This window comes from Mauremys mutica, chromosome 6 (assembly GCF_020497125.1).
Source record: "Mauremys mutica isolate MM-2020 ecotype Southern chromosome 6, ASM2049712v1, whole genome shotgun sequence".
NCBI lineage: Eukaryota > Metazoa > Chordata > Testudines > Geoemydidae > Mauremys > Mauremys mutica.
Genome location: NC_059077.1, coordinates 61,974,635 through 61,990,590, shown reverse-complemented (window position 1 = coordinate 61,990,590; position 15,956 = coordinate 61,974,635). Strand labels below are relative to the sequence as shown.

The window sequence follows — 15,956 nt, the reverse complement described above, 5'->3', positions numbered from 1 at the left end:
CGGCCAAATTCCTAGAGCCGCCCCTGCAGACAATACCTGTAACTTGGAGTTTTTGAAAAAATACTCCTGTGAAATAGTCCCTTTAGATATACTTCTAAATCAGGCATTTGGCTGAATGGTTTAATTTGAGCAATGTGCTTAGAAGGGGGATTATTAGCCAAAGTACAGGCAATTATGAAGGTCAGAATGGCCTTTTCCTGACCATGTTTATATTCCTAACAGTCTGGGGAGCAAGCCAAACAATTCCAACAGAATGAAGAAGTTTGTTAGGATACCTTTGAGGGGACTGAAAACATGAATGCATGTTCTACACAACCAGTACAATGGTAAAAGAGGTTTTTTGAAAAAAGCAGGTATAAAAAACATACCCTATGTGTGTCTCCGTCATTCTACCTTCACCAGTGAAAACACACCTAGCTGCTAAAGTATCACCAAAGCTAATGTCTACAAGGTGTTCCACAGGATAGAAGGCCTGAAAGAGAACCAAGGAAAATGGTGTATTAGAATTACTGAACACTCTCAATAGGTGACTTCCTCTGTATTCTTATTTTATCTGTGAATCATTTTCTAATATAAATAATTTCATTCTCTATATTAAAATAGATGCACACAAAAATAATATGAATCTGAAATTAAAGTCCTTTAAAGCTGATCCACAGAACAATTAACATAATTCTATCATTGACTAATCAGACTCAGTGAAAGAAATGAACAGAACATAAAACCCCAACAAAACTAAACTACTTTAAGTGGCACAGCTCTCTCGGTGGCTTTCACTACATGTGTCTCAGCACAAATCATGCTGGTGACATTAGTTAGCAAAAAACCTGCTGAACACTCTATACACTAGCTCGCTAGTGAATAAACATCTGCTGGTTTTGTTTGTTTTATTTTACTCTCTGGGACAACTTCACAATGTTTTTAAAAGGTAAAAATACGTCAAGGATATAAAATAATGAATTATGAATCTTGCTCACAAGACTGCTCTCTGTATCACTAGATATATGCAAGGCAGTGCTGAGAATGCAGACTGCCAGTGCAGGAGCTGTTCTCCTTTGTGAAGAAGGGAGATAGGAAAGGAAAGAGAGCAACTAGGATCCCCTCCCCACCTTCTAAGTAACCAAGTGGAGAAATAAAGAGATAAAGGAGACATTTTCTTCTACTGTTTCTATTTCCTTTCCTGCCAGCTGCCCGGGATGAGGAAAGAAAAATGGCACAAGTGTCAGAATAGCCAAAAGCAATCACGTGTCATAAAAAACATTACTTGCTACTACATTGTGATGTCTGCATCATAATATTGCAGCAAAACACATACCAATGAAATATGATGCAAATATGACTGTCACAGTATGATAATTTTGTGGCTCTCCAACTCAATTTGATGAGAAACGTTAATTACATGTTATAGTCTGAACACAATAGAATACATTTTAAAAACACAAGATTATATCGTGCAAAGCTAAAGCAGAAATACATAAAACAGATTTAGACTTTGCTGCTTAGCCTTAAATAAACATAATTAAAAACAAGAAAAAAAATAAACAAACCTGTGGAAGTTGTGGACTCTGTCTACCAATCAAGGTCCACTGACCGTTTCTCACTCTGTATCCACTTACCACCTTACCTACAATAAACATTTACCACTGCATGAATGTCAGATATAATACTTTAGAAAAATCAATATATTTTGTATTTGTTATTTTTCTATTAAAGAAGTATTACTTAAATTAATAGACTGATTTATTAAAGAAAAATATTGTAAACAATTATGTAAATTTTTTGCTCAAGTTTAAATAATGCGGTAATAAGATTTTTGGATATATATTTAACTCAGATTGTAAGTTAAGGTTGGATAGCATTTTAGTTATATTAATTATAAAAAAAGAGGCAAATACTTGATATTACAGTGGTAATGAACTCTTACCTAATCGGTGTGTATGAACTCTATAGGCAAAGAGGTGCATTGGATACTTTTGATAATGGCAGGCAATATCTGCATCAACCACTGTTAAAACATAAACAGCAATAAAACATTTTAAAAATGCTACTTATTCACCCAAGGAAAGTGACTTTTACAGTACTTCACTGAAACGTATACATTTGGAAGTAGTGTACAAAAATCTGCAATGTAGATTCAGGTTTAAAAGGCAGTGGACAATAATCTCTTACATTTCTATAGGAACTTTAGCCCAAAATGATCCCCAAATACTTTCACGAAGAAACTGACGTACAAATTATACACATGGATCACTTCAAGCACTACTGAGATGCATCTACTTCTGGGCTGAAACCTAGAAGCTACAGGAAATAGCTCTTCAACAATTTAGAACAATACATTTGCTTATATATTATCAGGTTGAACACTACAGAAAAAAACATAGATAAGAGACAAAAAAGATAACCACATCAGGGAACCTTAGATAGGCAAATTAAACATAGTAAAAGAGAGATGATAACACAGGTTTCATTTTAAAGGTATTTAATGTATAAAACATGTATAATCACAAGGCAGTTTCAGAGAGTCAGATTCAGGCCTGGACACTAACGGGGCTGTGTCTAGGGTCCTGTGTGCTGGAGTCTCTCACACAATCCTATGCTTTTGTGGATGAGGGTTTCTTTTGGGAAAGACTCCAGCCTGCCTGAAGACTGGGAGCCAGAGTCTGAGGAGAAAGTAAGGCACCAGCTTGCACAAGGGACATGGTGCCTGGCAGACAGCTCTTCTACAGGGGCCTCCGGTAACCAACCATCTCTTCTTTTCACCATGTCAAAATTGCTGGGCAGGTTAGAGTAAAACAGCCTATAAAGAACTGTTAAAATGGGTGAACACCAAAAGGTTCAAAGTTATTAATGGAGCTGTGAAATTGGGAAATTTTCATCTGAATGACTTTTTTTTTGACAGAAAATTCAATTTCTGCACAATGAAAATTTTCTGTGAGAAAGTTTCAATTTTGCAGATTTTTAAAAATTTATTTTCTGACTGAAAACGCGTCAAAAAATTTAGCTTCAGTTCAGACTGACTCAAATAAAAATATTGAAAAGTTTGCTGAACTGACCTAAAATATTTATTCAGTGACGGTTAAACATTAGACTGCATTCCATATGGTGGTGCATTACCACAGCGGAGTTGTGGTTAGGAGACAATAGGGGCAATCAGGCATCCAAGCTACAACTCCTGTGAGGCAACACACCACCACAGGGAACTGCAAGGCAATGTTGAACTGATTCAAAATGAAACATGTTAGGTGTGTTTAATGAACAGAATCTTAACATTTTGATTTGGGAATATCAAATTTTTTTGATTGAAAATACCACAATGAAACATTTTCCCATTTCTGAACCAAAATGTTTTGGAAGTTTTTGTTTCATTAACAAGTTTCAATATTTCAACTTTTTGTCCCAATTTGGGAGAAAAACAGCATTTTGAAATATCAAAAATTCCTGCAAGGAAAGAAATTCCATTTTTTTATAAACTTCTTAGTAAGTAAGGAAATCTGTAGCGCAGGGGTCGGCAACCTTTGGCATGTGGCCCATCAGGGTAATCTGCAGGCGGGCCACAACACATTTGTAAAAATTCGCCGTTCCTGGCCAATGGGAGCTGCGGGAAGCGGCAGCCAGCATATCCCGGCAACTGGGAGCTGAGGGGGGCTGTGCCTGCGGATGTCCAACGTAAACAAAATGTCTTGTGACCCGCCAGCATATTACCCTCATGGGCTGCATGCCAAAGGTTGCTGACCCTGCTGTAGCAGATTAAGAGAAAGTTCCCAGCAACTTCCGATTTTTCAGTAAGTTGCAGATGAAGTCAGAAAAGGGATAAAGAGTGAATTATTGCAATTTTAGACATTAGCAATGTTCCTGCATGTATAACATTTTAAAAGAAAAAACAGTCACCTATTTTTGGCCCAGGAAGTGAACTTTTTATTGGTAAGTGAAATGTTTGTTTCTTTAAGTGGAAGAACTAGGCCCAAAAAACCCCCCCAAAACAAAAAAACCCAAAACCCTTTAATAGTTGCCTACTGTTTGTGTAATTTTAAAAAACAAAATCCAAAACAACTTTCAGATTACGTTACATTGATAATTATTCTTTTATACCATACTGTTAGGCTCTTTGAACCTAGCCTGATGGAACAGCAATATAAATAGAAGAGAGTAGGTATTTTTTAGTATTTATTTTAGTTAGCAATACTCTTTCATCTATGATTTTACAATTTAGAGAGTCTCTGTGAAATTATTTTCCATATAAGACAGATGAACACCAGAAGATAAAAATTACATAGATTGCTTTATAGGGTTCTTGCTCACCTTTTTCCCCTGGTGGTATAACTGTATTCACAGACATCATAAGATACATGCCAGCAATCAAAGGTTGCCTGCAGAAAAATAACGACGACATTTACCTCAAAGCTCTATAAACCAATTAACTAGTAAAATAGTCCTTTGCAGGCTATATGATCCATAACAATTAAAAAAGTCCCCATACATACCAAACTTAAAATGTTGTACTACTATTAAAAATCAGTTTTCAAGGTGGAGATTCATAAAATCATAGGACTGGAAGGGACCTCAAGAAGTCCTCTAGTTCAGTCCCCTGTACTGAATGGAGGATTAAGTATTATCTAGACCGGGGTGGGCAAACTATGGCCTGGGGGTCACATCCAGCCCTCGAGCTCCTGCCGGGGAGCGGGTTCTTGCCCTGCTCAGCACAATTCCTGGAAGCAGCAGCATGTCCTCCCTTCGCACGCTGTCCCTGCCCCAAGTGCTGCCCCCGCAGCTCCCATTGGCTGGGAACTGTGGCCAATGGGAGCTGCAGGGGCAGCACCTGTGGACGAGGCAGTGCGCACAGTCCTCTGGCCACACCTCCGCAGAGGAGACGGGGGCGGAGGATGGACATGCCGCTGCTTCCAGGAGCTGCCTGAGGTAAGCACCGCCCGGAGCCTGCACCCCTGACCCTCTCCTGTGCCCCAACTTCTTGCCCTAGCCCTGATCCCCCTCCTGCCCTCTGAGCCCCTCAGTCCAGCCCAGATCACTCTCCTGCACCCCCAACCCCTCATTCCCAGCCCCACCCCAGAGCCTGCACCCCCCCCCCCAGTCCAGAGCCTACTCCCACAGCCTGAACTCCTCTTTTCTGGCCCCACTCCAGAGTCCTCACCCCGTCCCGCACCCCTATCCTCAATTTCGTGAGCATTCATGGCCCGCAATACAATTTCCATATCCAGATGTGGCCCTTGGGCCAGAAAGTTTTCCCACCTCTGATCTAGACTATCCCTGACAGGTGTTTATCGAATTTGCTTTTAAAAATCTCCAGTGATGGAGATTCCACAACCTCCCTAGGCAGTTTATTCCAGTGCTTAATGACCCTGACAGTTACAACATTTTTTCTAACGTCCAACCTAAACCATCCTTGCTGCAATTTAAGCCCATTGCTTCTTGTCCTATCCTTAAAGGTTAAAGAGAACAATTTTTCCCTCCTCCTTTTAACAATCTTTTATGTACTTGAAAACTGTTATGTCCCTCTCTCAGACTTCTCTTCTCCAGACTAAAGAAACCCAATTTTTTCAATCTTCAGTCATAGGTCATGTTTTCTAGACCTTTAATCATTTTTGTTGTTCTTCTCTGGACTTTCTCCAATTTGTCCAAATCTTTCTTGAAATGTAGTGCCCAGAACTGGACACAATACTCCAGCAGAGACCTAATCAGCGTGGAGTACAGTGGAAGAATTACTTCTCGTGTCTTGTTTACTACACTCCTACTAATGCATCCTAGAATGATGCTTTTCCCCCCCACCCCCCTAAAAGTGTTACACTGTTGACTCATATTTAGCTTGTGATCCACTATGACCCCCAGATCTCTTTCCACAGCACTGCTTCCTAGGCAGTCATTTCCCATTTTGTATATGTGCAACTGATTGTTCCTTCCGAAATGGAGTACTTTGCATTTGTCCTTATTGAATTTCATCCTATTTACTGCAGACCATTTCTCCAGATCATTTTGAATTTTAATCCTATCCTCCAAATCACTTGCAACCCCTCCCAGCTTGGTATCATCCTCAAACTTTATAAGTGTACTCTCTATGTTATTATCTATATCACTAATGAAAATATTGAACAGAACAGGACCCAGAACTGATCCCTGCGGGACCCCCTCAAAATGCCCTTCCAGCATGACTGTGAACCATTGATAACTACTGTCTGGGAATGGTTTTCCAACCAGTTATGCAGTCACCCTAGTATTTCCCTAGTTTGTTTATGAAGGGCTGCCCAGAGGATTCAGGGGGCCTGGGGCAAAGTGGGGGACTGCGGCGCTTGTACTCTCCTGGCAGCGGTCCGGGTCTTCAGCGGCATTTCGGTGGCAGGGGACCCTTCAGTCGCTCCACGTCTTCGGCAGCACTGAAGGGCCCCTGCGGGGCCCGGGGCTTATTGCCACCCGCCCCCTCTGGGCGGCCCTGTGTTTATGAGAAGCTCATGCAAGACAGTATCAAAAGCCTTACTAAAGTCAAGATATACCATATCTATCACTTCCCCCCATCCACAAGGCTTGTTACCCTGTCAAAGAAACCTATCAGTTTGGTTTGACATGATTTGTTCTTCACAAATCCATGCTAACTGTTACTTATCACCTTCTTTCCTTCTAAGTGTCTGCAAATTGATTGCTTAATTATCTGCTCCATTATCTTTCCAGGTACTGAAGTTAAATGGATTGGTCTGTAATTCTCCTGGTTAGCCTTATTTCCCTTTTTATAGATGGGCATAATATTTGCCCTTTTGCAGTCCTCTGGAATCTCTCCCGTCTTCCGTGACTTTCCAAAGATAATTGCTAATGGCTCAGATATCTCTTCAGTCAGCTCCTTGAGTATTTTAGGATATATTTCCTCAGGGCCTGGCGACTTGAAGACATCTAACTTGTTTAAGTAATTTTTAGCTTGTTCTTTCTGTATTTTAGTCTCTGATCCTATCTCATTTTCACTGGCATTCATTAAGTTAGATATCCAATGGGTACTAAACTTTTTGGTGAAAACAAACAAAAAAAAGTCATTTAGCACTTCTACCATTTTCATATTTTCAGTTATTGTTCCCCCTCCACCTCACTTAATAAAAGATCTAATCTGTCCTTGGTCTTCCTCTTGCTTCTAATGTATTTGTAGAATGTTTTCTTGTTACCTTTTATGTCTGTAGCTAGTTTAATCTCATTTTGTACCTTGGCCTTTCTAATTTTGTCCCTATATGCTTGCGTTGCTTGTTTATATTAATCCTTTGTAATCTGACTTTAAAAACTTTTTGTAGGACTCTTTTTTGAGTTTCAGATAATTGAAAATCTCCTGGTTAAGCCAGAGCGGTCTCTTGCCATACTTCCTATCTTTCCTACGCAGTGGGATAATTTGCTCTTGTGCCCTTCACAATGTCTCATTGAAAAATTGCCAGTTCTTTTGGACTGTTTTTTCCTTTAGACTTGCTTCCAATGGGATCTTCTCTCTGAGCTTGCTAACATCTGCCTTCTTGAAATCCATTATCTTTATTGTGTTGTTTTCCCTCCTACCATTCCTTAGAATCATGAACTCTATCATTTCATGATCACTTTCACCCAAACTGTCTTCTACCTTAAAATTCTCAACCAGTTCCTCTCTATTTGTTAAAATAAAATGTAGAACAGCTTCTCCCCTTAGTAGCTTTCTCCACATTCTGAAATAAGTATCAGAGGGGTAGCCGTGTTAGTCTGGATCCGTAAAAGCAGCAAAGAATCCTGTGGCACCTTATAGACTAACAGACATTTTGCAGCATGAGCTTTCGTGGGTGAACACCCACTTCGTCGGATGCAAGACCCACGAAAGCTCATGCTGCAAAACGTCTGTTAGTCTATAAAGTGCCACAGGATTCTTTGCTGCTTATTCTGAAATTAAAAATTGTCTCCAATACTTTCTAAGAACTTGTTGGATAATCTGTGCCCTGCTGTGCTATTTTCCCAACAGATGTCTGGGTAGTTGAAGTTCCCATCGCTACCAACTCCTGTGCTTTGCATGATTTTGTTAGTTGTTTACAAAAAGCCTCATCCACCTCTTTTTCCTGGTTAGATGGTCTGTAGTTGACCCCTACCATGACATCACCCTTGTTTTTTACCCCTTTTAGCCTTACCCAGAGACTTTCAACATGTCTTTTTCCTATTTCCATCTCAATCTCAGTCCAAGTGTATATATTTTTGATATATAAGGCAACATCTTCTCCCTTTATCCCCTGCCTGTCTTTCCTGAGCAAGCTGTACCCTTCTATACCAATATTCCAGTCATATGTATTACGCCACCAAGTCTTTGTGATGTCAAATAAGATGTCATGGCCTTTCTCCCCCACCCTCCTTTTTTTTTTTTTTTTTTTTTTAAGATGAAGTAAATTTGAAAGCATTTTTCACAAGCTTGAGAAGAAATAGGGCAAACACTAAAATAACATTAACATGTATATTCCTCTTTAGTTTCTTCCCCACCTCAAATTTCTGATACCATACTAGGCTCCCAAACTAACATCTCTCAATGGTGTTATGATGTATGTGTAGCATAATATAAGAAAGTTACTTCGTGTGAGTGCATTTGACTAACAGGCAATAAATGGTGCATTTTATTGTAAAGCTATAATATTATTCAAAGCTTGTGTTCATGTGTGTTCATTTCAGGCTGTGCAAAAGAATTTTGGACCTGTTCCCACTGGAATAAGTGACCAAACTCATATCAGCTTCTATGGCAACAGGGGACCCCTGGATTAAATTTGGATGAATTCCATGAAATGTATTAAAAGTACTTGCCTTTGATGTGTCAGATGTAACGTTACACCAGAGCAATCCTTGTGTTTATCTGCACAAAACATGAAACAGGAATTTAACCGTTTATTTTTAATTATTAGTAACTGTAAATGTTAAGTGATTTTTACTTAGTGGATAAAAAAAAGTCAAAAGATAAGATGCCTTTGGTATACATATTACATTTAGTCTCCCTGAACCAGTCTTGATGGTGAAATTGTATTTGCATCACAATCCTCTGAACTGTGTGTTAGAATTATTTTTTTTATTGTTCAGAACTACAGCAGTCTGAAAGTCATAGTGCTGCACTTAGTTTTTAATGCAAAACCAGGAGTGATCTCAAGCGTGAAAAAGTAACAGAGACAGCATTTTTTGGCAGGCCTTAAAAAATGCAGAACTTTGTGCCTTGCAATGTATATGTGGGTTGCGGGGAAGGCATTTTTGTAAAGCCTGAAAGCAGTCGTTTTGCTACACAACCTACGAATTTAAGTTTGGCAAAAATGATTGAAAATGAATGATTTTGCAGAGGGGAATCTGAATTTTATTTTAATGGATAAAACGTTTAGTGACGGAAATGGCCACATTGCCTCACTATAAAGTCAGCATTTGCACTTAGATATTGTTCTTGAAGAAAAAAAATCATTTCATACAACTATTGAACTATTCACCAATTTCCAGGATGTCCAACATCATTAATTTATTATGTAATCATTGCCCAACTTAAAACTTAACACTTCAACTTAAAAAGGACACTGTTAACTTGATACCTAGTCAATTTCAAACAGTTAAAAATAGTTTCAGGTATTTAACCAGCTTGACTTCTTTGTTTTGTTTTCACTGCTATATCTTCCTATGGTAGAAAATGTTTTACATAGAAATTGGCTATAGTGAGATAATGAAAGTGTCTATAGAACAACTGCTAATAAATACACAAAGTAAATAAATGTCGCAATCCGTTGCACAGTTATGGCTATGTATGGCCACTTGTCGGTCCACGGCCATCTTGAACCTGTTCAAAGGACAAGACAGCCTCCATGTTGGACCAAGTTCTTGTTAAAGGGCAAAGATGCTATCCTGCCCAGCAACACTGGTTGTGTATGCATTCTTTTTTTTTACTGGGTCATCTAAGGGTCGGGCTAGTGCCGTGTGCAGAGACCTGATCCTGCCCAGCAACTTGTGGTGTCAAACTTGTTTACTCAACTACCCCGGTGTGCCGTGTGCAAATCCTGCTGGCGTGGGGTGGCAACAGCTCGTAACCTGGAGGGAGGGGGAACCAGGGAGCCAATCAGAGACCGACACAAGGGGATGAGACCTTTCAATAAAACTAGGTTTCCCCCCAGAAAATCTTGTCTTGACCATCGTCTTCTTTGGTGGAGTATCCGCCTGTTAGCTGAGGGTCTGATCAACCTTTCAGCCAGGGTCTCTTCCCGGTATAGAGCTCTCGTGTCGTGTCGTTTAACTTCATCTTGTAGATTTATCTATTGGATCTATTTTTTGGTTTTTGGATTTTTCGCTTTGGACTTGGTCCCGGTCGGCTCATCATGCTCCTGGTGTCTGTTCTGCTGGTCAGCTGCTCCTGGAGTGCGGTATTTGTCTTTTAATTTCTGGCAGTTAGTCTAGTTAGCCTCTCATTTTCCCTTTCCCAAATTGGTACCAGCCCCAAACAATTGCACATTTGCACACTTGTACATTTGCACATTTGCCTAGCTAGCTTGTTTACTCATTCTACTTGTTATTGAATTGTTAATTGCAAACTGTTTATGTGAATGCATCACTGCTCTGTCTGTGTCCAGTGTGTGTGCGTAAACTTGGGAGCTGTCTCTCCTTAGAGAGTAGCTGACCAAGGGGGTCCAGTCCCCGCGGTCTGAGTGAGTGGAATCTGCCCAGCTGCAGCCGCACCACACTCTGGATTTATCCTCTGTGTGAACGCAAGGGTGGCTGAACGTGGGTCTCTTTTCTGTGTTGCACCGGGCATCGCCCTGACAAACCCGATACCTACCTTGAGAGATTGGTGTGTCTGCCTATCTGGTGTGGTGTGGTGAGCAGTATACAGTACATTGTTATTGGTTTGAATTTGCTTGCATTGTTTATCTGAGTCCCAGTTGGAAATTGCCTCCTCCCCCGGCCCAAGGTGTAAAGAAATCCCTAAATAAACGCAGCCACTTGGCTTTTCAGTGTTACCCTGGTCCTGCCTGTCTTTTCCTCACTCAATACCAAGCTTAAACGAACCCCCAGCTAATTCAGACAATAAACTGGATAAAAAACAGACAAAAATTCTTATCTCCTAATCTTTTTGTTAATCTTATGTGATAGCTGTAACAATTATAGGTGAAAAGCATTCAAACAAATGCAGTTTTTTTAAACTGATGATATCTTTAAATGTTTCAAACAATCAACCAGAAATAAGGTGCATATGATGCGGTTCATTAAAATGCACAAGGAGAGACTGAATTGCTAATGACATTTTTTACATAACTGGACTCTGGACTAAGGGAAGTCCAGGGAACAGGATCAAGCTTTTTGTTACGGAACTAATTTGACAGATTAAAAAAGGATGGGGATATTTTCTGCAAATCAGGAAGTAACTGTACTTTCAAGAGAGTCAATTTGAACAGCGTGATCTATTTTCTTCACACTGGCATACGCACCCACCCTTACCTCAAGAATGAGTGCTGAACATATACAGATGTGAGAAAAAGAGTGATCACAGTCTGACTAGTTCGGAAGGGTTACGATTTAAATAAAATCAGCATAAACTTTTTTATAACTAGATACTGTATTGCATACAACATCTCACTATTAACTGATGATCAGCTTTCTTTCATTAACATTTGAGTTTGCCTTAAATAAAACGCAAACAAAAATAGGAGAAAATATAAAATGGACAGTGGTGGAAAGTAACTAACTCTTTTTGTAGTACTGTGTACTCATGAATTATTAAAAAATGCTACATCAGTAAAGAAAGTTGTCAAAACAATCTCTCTAGGTTCTCACTTATTCCCATCACCATGGTATTTGAGCGTTTATGTTTCCTTGGCTACATTTTTCCAACAGGTATTTCTACAGCAAACAAACTGAAGCTGCAAGTCACTGGTGCTGAGTCTTTCACACATGGAAACAAAGCAAAAAACTCTTCTTGATATGTGTAAAGGAAACAAAACTGAATGAAGCTTTTTTATCTTGATCATGGTTATCAGCCAGGTAAGACCCATTTACTGTAGTCACATCAAATGTTCAGAAAGCAATGTCTAGGAAGCTTCTTGAAAGAAAGAAGCATCACGAAGCAGAAACAAAAGCAGCTGAAAACTTAAGAGGCAACACAGATAAGAAAAGCAGATCTTTTCAATACAAATGGTACCTCTGACTGCATCTCATAAGCTGTGTGGAGTAAGGCCTGAAATAGAAAGAATTCTGCAACTCTTAATGCTCTTATACAGTGGGTGAAATATGGTTTCAGCAGAAACCACAAGCACAGAATTTCAATTACATTCAAAGTAACAAACCTGCAAATCGCAACAACACAATAATATTCTCAAAATTAGCCATTGTTGGCACATCTCTCTCCATATTACAGAAGAGCAAAACAACTTGCCAAATACACATGGTTCACTATGAACAATGGGAAATGAAGACTTTTGATGGGAGGCTATTCTTTTTTAAATACCACATACATTTTATGTAACATGACTGGTTTAGTACTAATCTTTTAAACGAAGCTTTAGTTAAGACAATCATAATGCCCAGTGAGGGTGAAAGACAGTACTTTCCCACTGAGAGAGTTATAAAACAAAGCTCTTGTTATAATGATGGATTTTAATATGGATTTTTATTTGCTGAGAATTCTAAAAACCAGGAAAAATGCAAATCGCTAACAGGTATGCTTTTTAAGGAATAGCCTTACATATTTTGAACGATTATGTTATTCAAAAAATTACATGCATGGGACTGCATATGAACTTTAAACCTGTCTAAAACTCCTATACTTCAGATGTTTCATATTTTATAATTCCTAGCAACACATAACATTCAAATTTAAATGCACTAACACTGATGCATGTAGAACATTGGTTAAAATTTAACCTTGAAATAATTCTTTTAATCAGAACAGGGCAAGTACTGAACCACTTTTGTGTATGAAACACATTCAAATAAGTGAACAATGCATCAATACATTCATAAATAATGAAATACTCTATCAAAAATTAACGTGTCCTATTAAATTCTGAGTGATGATACACTGACCACATTGTAGTCTTCTTTTCCTCCTGATCTATTGATTTTTTTCTCAAAAATTCCATTTTTTTCCCTCTCAAGATTTTAATATCGACATTTGGGGGGTCTCTATGGAAAACGAGAATTTATTTTCCATGCTCATAGGTCTCAGTTTATTTTGAACACACAATTTAGATATATAGGGAGAAAAGAGGGGGAATGCAAGATTGAAAGCTAGAGTAGATTAGGAAAAAAATGCACTAAGCAGTTGCTGAGGTCAAGGGGAAAAAAAAAGTGGTGAAGATGCTTCATGCCAGAAAGAGCAATACTCGTCAATCACACCCTTGCTTCCAGAAGAACCAAGTCCAGGGTCAGAAAACACTAGGGAAAGAAAGTTACTGGATCTTGAGTAGGAGAACTGAAGAAAAACGTAAGTACAGAAGAGAAAGAGAGAGAAAGATAATTTAATTTTTTAAGGCATTAAAATGCTTCTGGATTACACCTATTTTTCTCACAATCTTCAGTAACAGATACCTATCCTTCCTGGTCTCATCCGCTTAATTAACAGCATTTTCATTCTATGTCCCACAATCTCCATTTTTAGGATTTAGTTCCTTCTCGGAGTCGTCTCTATTTCACCTTCCCCACTTCAAACTGTGCTAAAAACTAGATTTTTTGTTGTCGTTTTACGGCACTGGCCACAGGGCCACAAATCATGGCTTGTACAAGGTTGAAACTGTATACTAGATTATCTGTATCAGGTATAATGAAGGTTGGAAAATATTTGCTATCATAGAGAATATTTTGGATATACTGTTGTTACTTAGGGACGGATTTTCAAGTGGGTTTACTAATTTTTTGTGACTCATTTTTGGGGTCTCAAACCTGAGACACTTTTAGGAGGCTGATTTTCAGGAAGCACCAAAAATCTGTCTGAAGTTGGACACCCAAAAAGCAGGCACCCCAAATTTCTAGTCACTTTTGAAAATCTTGGCCTTCACTTTTAGTGCATAGTGGTTTTCCTACATAAACATGTCAAATGTATTTCAGTTTACTCCTGCTCAAATGCTTTCTACCGTCACAACTTTCAGAGTGTGGAGCAAACAGGCATAGTTCCCCTTTAATCTGTATTTAGCAAAACCAAAGTAAATCCAAAACTATCAACGAACAAGCTAACCTCTATTGCCACAAGATAAAGCACTCATCTTACTCAACTTGCAGAACCACATCATTGTGGATAATAGAAAGTTGACTTACAGTGCACTACAGCAAAAGCAAAATAATGTCAAGACTGGGCTAGATTCCAGACTTGTGCAAGTGATCACCTAGAGAAGTTTTTAATTTTTGCAGGTAAATACGAGCACTTGCTCTAAATAGTCTCAAAATGTCTGCAGAGATAAATGTTCTTTAACAACTGCTTCCCCTCCCTACAACTCACATTCCTGAAACTATCAAAGCTGCTGAGCACTCAGTTCAGCACAGTTGAAAAAAATGAAGCAATGACAGCAGATGTCTCAATCTCCAATAGAGCTTTTCTAATAAATGCTGTTACAGCTAAGCAACTGTGGTGAAATATTGCACAAATCCAACAAAATCTTAAAATCATCTTTCCAACCTGTCACTCTGGCTAGCCTAACTCCTTTAATTTTGCATTTCAGCTATAGAGCAAGTACACATTGCTCTAGGAAAATAAATTATTAGTTTCCATTTGCCCTGTGGCACATACAAGAAAATACATTCATCCACCTCGGAAGCAGGTTTCTTTCAAGATGATTCTCTATGCTGGATTTCCAACAGAGATCAAACAAGAAGAATCCTGCCTTTGTTTATTTCTTTTATCAATGCAAAAATAATGGTGCAGGTTAAAATGCAACACTATGGTTTGAAATATAAACAGAGATCATTTGCTTTATCATCACATTAAGATTAACTTTTAAAAAATGTAGTACTGAAACTAAGTCCAATAGCCAATGTGTGCTTAATTCAGTAAAGAAATTATATTATGCATGGTGCCTATGTCACTTTTCACCAGTTTTTATGAAGAAATGTGTTACTAAATGCTAGAGCTGGTTGGAAATGTTCTGACAGAAAGGGTTTTTTGGGTCAGAAAATGCTGCTTTGTCAGAATTTTAAATGTTCTGAAAGGATGTGTTAATTTCGGCAAAATTTCTGATGGAACTTAGGCAGGTTTCCTGAGAGGTCACCCCCCTGGGCGCTTCCCTGGCTGTATATAATCGGGTGGGCTGACATAGAACCAGAGCTCCTGGGGCTTCTGGGATTGTTTTCGTTTCCAAAACAAAATATTGAGGAATTTCACTTCCATAAAAAAATTCAAGTGTTGGCACTTTCGTGATTGAGGATGAAATGTTTTTCAAAATGTCCAATTTTTGAGGAAAAGAAATTCAGGTTCTCAGCCAGATCTACTAAATACTTGAGAAAATTCTTCTTCTAGATCTTATCTATTGTTGGAAACAAAAAATATCATCTAATTTCTAGTGCCTTCTGCCTACACGGGTATTTGTTGTGAACTAAGAAACCTGGTCTGAAATCTATCTTCAACATTTTCATTATTTTATCCTATGTATTTACAATATTTGCATAGGATTCAGTGAACAGTATGGGAACTTCTAAGTGGGCAATTTAATACCTATAAGTTTACATATATATTTATCCACTGGGCTACAACTGTCTTCGCGTAAGTGCCTTCTTTAGATTTCAACCCCGTCAGGACTGTATTTTTATTAAAAATTCTTAATTTTCTGCCCTCAGAGACAAACAGATCACTACATTTTCAACACAATCATATTCATCATCCAAAACACTCAGCATCTAATGAAAACACTTAAAATCTGTTTAAAAAAAATCAAATTCAATATACATCATTCAATTTGTTTTACATTACATTTTTCTAAAAAGAGGTTTCTGAAATTCTCTATGGAATCCACTTTGCACTCTGCTGCCTTTGGATA

At 38.5% G+C, this 15,956-nt stretch overlaps 1 protein-coding gene across 8 annotated transcripts in view; it reads right to left on the bottom strand.

The window, feature by feature from the left end:
- The window catches only part of PAM (peptidylglycine alpha-amidating monooxygenase), a 209,762-nt gene that overhangs the window by 63,515 nt on the left and 130,291 nt on the right, over window positions 1–15,956 (bottom strand). For 7 of the 8 annotated variants that reach the window (XM_045020809.1, XM_045020810.1, XM_045020812.1 and 4 more), the window contains 5 exons: window positions 8,782–8,830; window positions 4,300–4,367; window positions 1,925–2,005; window positions 1,548–1,624; window positions 369–472 (listed from right to left, as the gene is read on the bottom strand). In XM_045020809.1, coding sequence (XP_044876744.1) covers window positions 369–472; window positions 1,548–1,624; window positions 1,925–2,005; window positions 4,300–4,367; window positions 8,782–8,830 — 379 coding nt within the window. Of the gene's footprint in view, window positions 1–368; window positions 473–1,547; window positions 1,625–1,924; window positions 2,006–4,299; window positions 4,368–8,123; window positions 8,272–8,781; window positions 8,831–15,956 lie in introns of those variants that run through there. The other variant, XM_045020816.1, reaches the window with a different exon arrangement.